The sequence below is a fragment of the Phallusia mammillata genome, unplaced genomic scaffold, assembly GCF_965637545.1.
Source record: "Phallusia mammillata unplaced genomic scaffold, kaPhaMamm4.hap1.1 HAP1_SCAFFOLD_367, whole genome shotgun sequence".
NCBI lineage: Eukaryota > Metazoa > Chordata > Ascidiacea > Phlebobranchia > Ascidiidae > Phallusia > Phallusia mammillata.
This window is the reverse complement of record NW_027649097.1, coordinates 3,540-13,606: the sequence shown is the minus strand read 5'-3', so window position 1 is coordinate 13,606 and position 10,067 is coordinate 3,540. Positions and strand designations below refer to the sequence as shown.

The following is a 10,067-nucleotide window of genomic DNA, read 5'->3' as shown; positions in this document are numbered from 1 at the left end:
AAATGAGAAGTAAAAGCAGTTTTATGGCAAAGAGAATAATGTAAATTTACAGAAAATTTTATGCACAAAAACTAGGCATTTCAATCCCATACGACATTTCTATCCCATATTTTTCTATCCCATAAATATTAAAGTTCACACCATGGTTGATGTTGGAAAATGTAAAAACGTGATGATTTATGTGCAGGTCTGTTCCATTTGTGTCAAACACATTAGTGGAATAAAAAACAGTAATGAATCAACCTTGTGCAGTACATGACACATGTTGTAACATTTGTCTCAAACAAACCCAATAACACAACAAAAACATTCAATCCAATTAAACTGTTTGTGTTTTTATGTTACGAACAATTTCCAAGCACTTTTGTGTCAATAACACACAGAGCACATGAAAAAAAAATGTCCAGACAGGCTTGAAATTTACTTCAATCTATTTTGCCACAACATGAGCAACAGTGACTTAAACCCTAAGAAATAAAGGTGTTTAAATTATTTATTGTTGCCTCTATTACACGGTGCTTTTGACACACGAGGAAAAATAAGGACTTTCAGGCATATATCTCCAATCCTGTGGTTAAGTGGTTTTAGTACCTTCCTTTGGATGGTTACACATAATGTTCAGCATAAGGAAGTAATAAAACAGACGTAAGGGTTGAAACAAGTTTCCCGGAAGACTTTATAGGTACTGTATGTACGACTAACAAGGATATACTCATTTGACTAAGAATTTGTGAACTAATGTATCCGGGTAAAAGTGAAAATTACTCTCTCTATACACATAGGCAATATACAAGAATTTCCATCTTTAAATGTTGAAGTTAAACAAAAAATCAGCAAGAGAGCGAAAGAAAAATCTAAGATTGTTCTACAAAACCATTAAAATGAATCAAATTTAATTGTACATTTAAGATACATATATATAATTTCTGTGTAAAATCTCGCATATATATAAAATATGTCATAAAGATTTGAAAGGTTTGCTAACAAACAAATAGTTTATGTCGTTTTTTTGTATTCACAAAATGACAAATGCAAGCGTGAAGAGTATGTGGAAAAAACATTTGAGTGAATCAACTGACCTCCTTGTTCATCCAGCATAACAAGAGTTCGAATACCAGCATCTTGAGTCTATAAATGAACAAAAGAGCTCTTAAAGCAAAATCAATACAAAATATTCTCTTGGGTTTTTGTGGGCTGGGGATAAGAGGACATGTTAAGTACAGAATAGATTGTTTCCAAGGAAATAACAGCTGTTGATCAGAAATATAAATTATTTATTTATGACTCAAATCGAAAATGTGGTGGAACAAAGACCCTAGATGTAACAAGTATATAATTAATGTGTTTTTTGGCTTGATAGAATAAACACTTTTTACCAAACAACGGGAAATGCATAGCGAAAGAAAAAAACAGATTTATATTACCGACAGCTGATTTCTAAGAAGGAAATTTTAAACAGAGGAACAATGGCTGCTACCAAGCAATATCAGTGAATGTCTATTAGTCACGGCAGTTTATAGATTAGAACAAAATCAATACTTACTTCCTCTGTGAGTGCCACCATTCGCCGAGTGCTTTCAAGAGACTGAAATGAAAATGGATAACATCAATATCCAAAAACTAGGCTAGTTTTACCTTGATTTAAAAAAAATACTTTTTTGCACAAAAGATTGTCTGGCTAGAATACTTATGGTACAAATAATATTACAAAAACGTTTATCCAAAAGTACTATAAAAACAATGGGTGTCAAAAACCTTAGGTACAGAAATGGTTCAAAGTTTAGATAAACAGTCTCAAATGTAAATATAATCAGTGTTTAAAAAAAAAAATAATGCGTATTATACAAATATAGAAATAATATTATACCAGGCCTAAAGCATCTCACCAAAATAGCATCGATGCTTTGGGGCTGGTCCCTGCTATTTATCTATGTCTTATACAAATATAACTGTATTGTTGATTTCCTATTAACTGGAGGCTTACAAACCAAAGATTTAACAATACATAACATATACTTACATCATCTGTGATTTGGTTCGCTCTCAGTTGCATGTTAGCAAGTTCATCTCTGACATCATCGTCATTATCCATGGCTGTCGACGTCGGTTTGTTTGTATTTCCAGAAACAAAATGTTTACTAGTTCCTCTTGCCCTCTACCAGAAACGATTGAGCCACACAAAAAGTTTTGTTTCTCAGTTTGAAAATGTAAATATATGGTAATAGATTAGTGTTACAAGCCTAAAAAACACCCTGGTAATAAAAAATTATTTTGAAATGAGTGAAATACCAAAATATACATGGCACAATAAAAGCAGCTCTTTTCACAAAACCCACCGTATCTAAAATGTCAAAAATTGGTCTTGAACCAGTTAGTTTTTTCTAAGTGAAATTTAAGGAATAAGGTCAAATGATATGTTATTTTATATTTAACTTATTTTTAAGAGTATTTTGATCAGTTTTTTTGATTCGCTCAATTGTCATATAATTCCAAAACATTATATTTCAAACAGAAAAAAAAAAGTTAAAGTCTTAAAAACGAAGACATAGAAAATCAAAATATTGATCAGGATTAACAACAACACAATATTAATATTAAACTAATTATTGTATTTAAAACTTAGTGGTTTAATTTCATTCTTGGAAAAAAACAAAGCAGGCATTTTTAACTGTCTGATAATATACTGCAGTTCATCCATCAGCTTATTGTTAGTAAGTGAAATTAAAATAGATCAGTATGTCTTAAAACGTTCTTATGTCTTCGAAAATTTCACTAAATAATGCAAATTGCAATTTAAATAGGTCGTACCGTCGTCTCTAACCTAATTTACATAAAAGAAGTTAATATATCCATCACCAACGGGCCGAGTTATCGAGAAAAATCGCATCTATAAACAGAAAAACCAGCCTATGCTGTGCATAAACTAAATAAGTTCATAGAACCGCTGAACCGAACTCAAATCTCAAATGTAAATATTTTCTCGAGCATCTACTTCTCTTGGATGACGATGTATGTCTCATCGGACGCAAGTTCGCCGTTTCGATTTTCGCATTTAAAAATAGAAAAAACATCACTTCAACTTCACGAATTACTAAAAATAGATTTTTAAACAAACTCTCTACATGTACTCGAAACTAAATTCTTCTTTTTTATTTTGAAACCATATCAGTTTCTTTTAAAGCGTTTTTTTAGTGGAGCTGAGTTTATTTTGCTGTGCGAAGGAGATGATAACGACACAATATTACTAAAACAATCTCCGCAACGGGCAAGCTTTGTAAACTAGGAAAAGCTGCACTTACTAGTTGCGCTCTTTGAAACTTTGTCCATTTTGGTTTCGATGTCAACATTTCGATCGTTTTTATTCACGCAAACATTTTTATCGTTACATCCAGAAAACGACAAAACAAGATAGCAGAAAAAGTTAAAATTAGTCTGCTGATACACAATGTCATGTAGATTTAATACAACCCTTGAGCAGTGTGTTACTTTTTTGTCACATAAAATGGGGGAATTTTTGCTACAAATTAAAACGAATAAAAGCCAGGGCTAGAAATAAAAAATAAAACATCCACTAAGAGGCAGCAAAGACCTCATTCCCATGGTGGTGGACTGTATCGTGTCTGCTCACGGTTCATTGGAGACGAATAACGCGATTTTTTGCTTTCATATTCAGGACTTTTTCTTCTTGAAGAGCTCTTCTTGTGACGATGATGTGATGAGGAGGAACTCTTGTGTCCCAGCCGACTCCGAAGATCAGAAGGAAGTTTACTGAGGACATCTTCATCATGTGAGGATCTAAAAGATATGGGTTTAACAGATCACAGGAAATGATTCGAGGTACCGCGCTGGTATTTCCTTTTAGGCAGGTTTCAGTCGGCTGAGAAACAGGGTTCCCGCACAATTTTCTTTTATAAATTCCATGACTTTTCCAAACTATTTCAAGAAAAAAACTCCAAATTTCCATAACCCTAATCGAAACAAATCGAGCAACTCCCATATTAAAATTAGAAAAGAGGCTTTGGTATATTTGTAGCCTATTTACTAGGGATTTGCCAAAACTGCAAATGTTCTGTTTGGTCGAGTGAAAGTGAGATGCTCGGTACCGAGTACTCGGGTTCTGGCTCGGCTCGGTCCATCCCTACTATTTACTATACTTGCAATATACAAACGTTTCGTAATTGAAATTCCTATCTCTGTCTGGCATTTTCAGGGTAAAACAGGCGCCAAATTCCATACTTTTTCAAGGACTTTTGCAAAAGTTGTCTTTTTTAAAAACTTTTCCAGGCCGTAAAAATACAAATTTAAATTCCATAACCTTTCCAGGTTTTCCATACCCGTGGGAGCCCTGGAGAAACCTGTGAGTTTACCCACTGAAAAAGTATCAGCAGCAAACCCAGCCTGAATCGTTTTTAGAAGCCTGATTGACAGACCTATAATAAATAGGACATACACAACGGACAACAGTAGACAATGGCTTAAACTAGACGTTTTAGGGTGTTGGGTATTTGGTGATATCCAACAACTAGGTAATTTATATCATAAAAAATCAGACACAGAATGTACAGTCAGGTCTGAATCAAGCCCATTTGTTGATAAAAATAAAGCCCAAACCTGGCCTGGCATAAGTCTGAGTCAACTTACCTTTCGTGGTTGTCATAGCGACGCTTACCAAGTCTTGATCTTACATTGCTATTGTTTGTTGTGACAGTCAACCCTCCATGGGTACTACGTGACATTGATCTAAAAATTAATTTGTTAACTTCTGTTATTTTACTGTTTACAATTTCATCTCTGGCGTAAATCTGTGGTCACATAATACAAAAGTGTAATTTATAGGTGATTGTTAGGTCAAGCAAAGCTCTCTGGCAGTATTATTATATCAAGGTATATCATACAAATGCCAGTACAGGATATAAAACTTGCACAACTTTTTAGTAGTGTAACATATTTTACCTCGCTGATTGTAGTTTCTTAGATACTTGATCAGCAACCATTGTTCCGAATTCTCGTTCATTGTCATCTTCCTCTGACGAAGCAACTGGAATTGCTCCATCTAGATCCTTGGCTGAAGATCAAAATAAACATTGCTAAAGATATCAATTTTCACCATGTCAATAGATTTTCATGATAATAACAGTGGCTGAAAGTTAACACCAGGAAAAAAACTGGATTTAGTTAATCCAGATTTTTTCCTAATTCGGACAAAACTTGAGGTACAAATGATTTGTTTTGAGGTAAGAGTTGAAACTAATTAATATCCGCTAATTCGGATGATTTTTTTGGGTTCAAACGGGTCCAGATTAACCCTGATTTACTGTACATTATGATTGGTGCAGCCAAAAATATTCAGAATTGTTTTAAATACCTGATGACTTTATCAAACTTTCATCATCTCTTTCACTTTCAGTTTTTTCAACTTTTGATTTAATTTTGAGGTCATCCATATCATCGTCCTCATTTTCTTCATCATCTTCATCATCTTTATTATCATTTTTATCTCTTTCTCGATCATTAGTGTACCAGAAACCAACTTTCATTCCTTTCAATTCACTCATAGCATTACGCATTTGATATCTAAAAAATGAAATATTTCAACAAAACTGCATTCGATGCGCTGTTTGAAAAGTTATATTTGCAGGTTTTGGTCCAAAATGGCTTTTTATGCTGTAAAAAGTTTATAATAAGGTAAAGAATGATGTCTGTAAAACAATAGGAAATACAAAATCAAGAGGCTACATTTTGATGGAAACAATGAAACAATTTATTAGTGTTGTTTTTACTTCTATTGATAAAATTATTTGAAAAAAAAGATTACAATGTTTTCTCAAATAAACTATGTTTGGTGGTTTAATTTTTATCGCTTATCTAGTTTCAGAAACAGTCTAAATATTTAGCTATTACATACACTTACCTTTTTCTATATGAGCCAGTAAAGAGACCCTTGGCACCTCCATAATGTGGGTTTCCATATTCCACGTAGTACTTACTTCGCTTTGCAGCACCCAACACTTTTCTGTCACTAGCAGCAGCAAACCTCACTTTAAGGTATTGCTTGTGGCCACCTTTCACAAATGGCTCTTTGCAGTTCAGCAAAGGGTTAACTGGCTCATCAGCAGTTGGTGACTTCTCAACTGGTTCAGTTTCCTTAACAAAATAACAAAGTGCTCAGAAGTTAAAAAACATGTAATGGAAGGGGCTTTAAAACACTAACTAAGATAGGTTAAAATAGTCACATAAAACATCGAGCAACAAATAAAGTTGAAAACAAGGAGTTTTTACATAACAACACATGTTTTATTTCTTTTCATTTTTTTAAAGTTGTTTAGTTTTGGTAACGTACTTCGGTGGGTTTTTGTTCTTCTGTGAGATCATTGTCAACATCCATGTCAAGATCTACATAAAAACAAGGTTTAGAAAATATGAATTCAGTTTTATAATCCACAAAAACTACCTAGTTCATCGCTTATCTCTGTCTGAGGGGCATCAGCTAAAAGAATAAAAGTTGCTTAGAATTTAGCAAACATAGACAAACATGCCAGCATTTTTTACCACTTGTTGGTTCTGCAGCTTCGTTCGTAACTTTTTCTTCTATTGGTTTTGGCTCTGCCACTTTTTGAATGGTTAATGCTGGTGTTTTATTGTCATTCCAAATAACATTACAGGATGTGTCATTAATCCATTCTATGTGGGTCGGATCCATTTTACCAAAATATCTGCAAGTTAACCAATCAAAGATATGACATATACACAAAGTCAGTTAATTGCATAATCTGTTCAATTGTATGAGGATTGTAAAACCTGAGCCAACCATACTCAGAAAAATTGTTCATTAATTCTAATAATCTGCTTACTTGCATAAAACACTTAACAATTTGTATATGCAAGTAACCAGTTTTGTCTCTGTTAGCAACCTTATGCCACATTACACTATGTATACCAGCAATTTGTGCAACAAAAAATGAGCCATATGTATATAAGCAACTACAAGCAATATTAATACCCATAAACTAACATATATGTTAACTTAACAGTTTGAACAGATTTTTTCTTTTTAACTTACGCAAAAATCTCATCAGTACTCATGTTGTCAACTCCTTGTAAGTGCAAAGCATTTTCTCGTATCATGTTGTTTTGATCATCTTCTGCACATAAAACAAAATGCAATATCAATATCTTTTCACAGTTGTAACAGTAAATAAAACTAAAATCATGGATCTTTGAATGACATTGCTTAGAAGTCAGGGTTTAAGATACAAAAAAATAACAAAATCAAAAAAATAAATTCCGTATATCATAACCAAACTCTATAGATAATGTTTCTTGGTTTAATGTTAATTGATTCACTTAATTGCATGGCACAAGTTTAAAAATGAAATTGAAAAACGGATTCCAAAAAAATAAATAAATGAAAATACTGATCAACAATGAAATGCAGTGACAAAACAGGTTTACCTGTTAAACTTTCATTGTAAGTTTTAATTCTTTCCAATGTTTCTTCTGCTTTTTGTAAATATTTTGTATTATCAGTATCATTTTCTTCTTTTGACTCATCTTTAACAAGAGGAGAAGCAAATCTCTTTGCTCTCTCCTCACGTTTTTTCTTCGCCTCCTCAAACGACAATCCCAGTCCCGCTAGCCGCTTGTTTTCATATAATTTCTATACAAAAATGACTGCTTGAAAACTGTTTTTTTTACGACAATCAGACGACAGTCAGAAAACTGAAAACTGTCCTTTGTCGTGTCACCATACGAGAAATAAACGTATTTTCAGATAAACGGTAGTCGATAACAAAAGTAAACAAAAGAGGAAAAGCGAACGAAAGAGGTTAAAATGTCAATAGATCGGCAGCAGAAATCAAAATCTATTACACGCATGCAGATATTTGTGAACGGCATGGAATAATGACAGTGTGTGGGCGTCTGTTAAATCAGGATGACCAAATAGCATGAAACGAATAATTGCACCAGGAGAAAGATTGTAAAGAAATGAAGCGTTAAACTTAGCGTTTTCTGTCAGAATATTCGAAACAGTAGAAAAAAAATTGTGCGAGGACGAATCAATAGTGGACAATTGAGAAACAAATGTTGCATGGTTTCTACGGCCTGACATGCACAAGGGCGAAAGTGCCTGGGATTGTTATTGAGCGGGCTATGGTTAAGTCGAAGCATGCAATGAAGGGCAGTTGTCTTAGGACAAGTTTAATAAATTACGTAACTGCAGAGATATTAGTTGTCAAACATAACTTTTTTGAGATCAATTCAGTATTTTCTGACAATTTAATTTTAGCAATCGTGTGTTATAATAACAATAAAATATATTTCAATTCAAGTATGACAACCTTGTATGAGCTATTGCTGCCAGGCATAATATCAAGTTTGTAGAGCTCTTCTGGCAAATGTAATTTTATTCCGACTTTTCAACAGCCTATACAGGTCGTCTTCATCAGGGTAAATAACACTGAATGCGACTAGTACATTGCACAATAAACAAAAGAAAAAAAGAATGAAACGCAAGCACCATGATGAAGACGACCTGCATAGGATGTCGAACTGTCGGAATAAAAATACATTTGCCAGAAGAGCTCTACAAACTTAACAATAAAATATGTTAATTAATATGTTTATTAGAACAATAAAAATCGTGTGTTATAACAATAAGGATGACAAGTTATTTTCTTACCTTCCTAGGAAACATGTCAAGCTTAGGTTTAACTTCTGCTTTAGATTTTTCTGACAGTAAATCTTCTTTATTTTGTTCCCCATCCTTATCTTCTTCTGGCTCATCAGTGATGATTTTTTCATCATCATCTTTTTCAACACAGATTGTAAGATTTGGTAAGAGTGAATTCGCTGCAGCAACTTCAACAACCTCAACTTCGACAGCCATGCTTATTTTAAAAATCCGGATTCGATATCAATTTATTTTCACAACTCACAACATCCAAATTCCAAAGTTAACACGTTTATATTTACTTGCCAAAACAACAGCTGCAAAATCTATGTAGCTTTTTTTGTAATTAATAAGGCTCCTAAAAGCAACCCGGTAGCTTTAGGTTAATTTGAAACGTTAAAATTAAAGGAAATGTTTTCTTTTTTAGAATTTTCGGCGAAAAAAACAAGTGTGATACGCATGAGTAAGCAACGTAATGATCCATAAAACCGAAACGCTTGACTAGTTTTAGTTTTTACCAACTGGGGTAATTTTGACATTTTAGAACTTTTCGATAATTTAAAATTTAATGGTTAACTTTGACCAACTTTTTTAGTGTAGTTTTCAACAATTTTTATTCAACTCTAAGTAAATTTATATTTTCTACCATTAATGGCATAAAAAATTTGTCACGTGTTATTGTTTCATAGATTTGACATTTTGTTAGTGTTTCTAAAATGAAAACAACACAGTCAGCAAGCAGGAGAATTATGTTTAGCTTTTCACATCCGGAGTTCGTTTCTCTTCAACACCGATCGCGACAATCAAAATCGAGTAATTTGTCTATCATTTGCATTTGCATTGATTCCGGATTTAAGCACCTGCCAGCAACGAAATACCGGAGACAAGCAATTGAGACATTGCCAGTGCCAAGACCATTTAAAAACAAGTTCTTAAACTGGATCGACCAGATACAAACTTTCGAGTTGTAGTTCAGGTTTAGTCATTTACTGCTTACAAGGGTTTATTGCACTTTTTACAAGTTGCTTATGGGCGCTGTATTGCCTTGTGGTTGTTGATAAACAGGCAATTTTGCAGTCACAGCACAATGTTATATGCAGCAAGTAGTAAATGTATACTATACAAATGGCTTCACTGTACTGCTGATGTGTATGAAGAGAGTATAGAACATAAATATATACTATACAGCTGTTAGTGAAGGAATAAGCAATAGCTACCAATTTAATCAAGGACAATATAAAGTATACCAAAGTGGCAAGTAAGTCTCTGCTTGAACGTAACGGTCCAGGAAATAGATACGATGACATCATTATGTGACGTAATACCAAAGGGTGATTTATCTAAAGTTCGGCCCAAAGTTGAATTGCATGCTGGTGAAATATATAAAACCTCGTGT

At 33.4% G+C, this 10,067-nt stretch overlaps 2 protein-coding genes across 2 annotated transcripts; both read right to left on the bottom strand.

The window, feature by feature from the left end:
• Window positions 1–981: 981 nt before the first annotated feature.
• On the bottom strand, window positions 982–2,272 carry LOC145208827 (synaptosomal-associated protein 25-A-like). The gene is made up of 3 exons (XM_080079079.1): window positions 2,021–2,272; window positions 1,544–1,585; window positions 982–1,128 (listed from the first exon to the last, which is right to left on the bottom strand). The coding sequence occupies exons 1-3, from the start codon at window positions 2,090–2,092 to the stop codon at window positions 997–999; spliced, it is 246 nt and encodes an 81-aa protein (XP_079935205.1). The 5' UTR covers window positions 2,093–2,272; the 3' UTR covers window positions 982–996.
• A 1,068-nt stretch (window positions 2,273–3,340) lies between these two features.
• Window positions 3,341–9,028, bottom strand: LOC145208828 (uncharacterized). The gene is made up of 11 exons (XM_080079080.1): window positions 8,681–9,028; window positions 7,453–7,657; window positions 7,061–7,142; window positions 6,550–6,713; window positions 6,452–6,487; window positions 6,341–6,393; window positions 5,912–6,144; window positions 5,366–5,574; window positions 4,954–5,065; window positions 4,642–4,740; window positions 3,341–3,795 (listed from the first exon to the last, which is right to left on the bottom strand). Exons 1-11 carry the CDS (start codon window positions 8,885–8,887, stop codon window positions 3,591–3,593), a joined length of 1,605 nt encoding a protein of 534 aa, XP_079935206.1. The 5' UTR covers window positions 8,888–9,028; the 3' UTR covers window positions 3,341–3,590.
• Window positions 9,029–10,067: the final 1,039 nt, after the last annotated feature.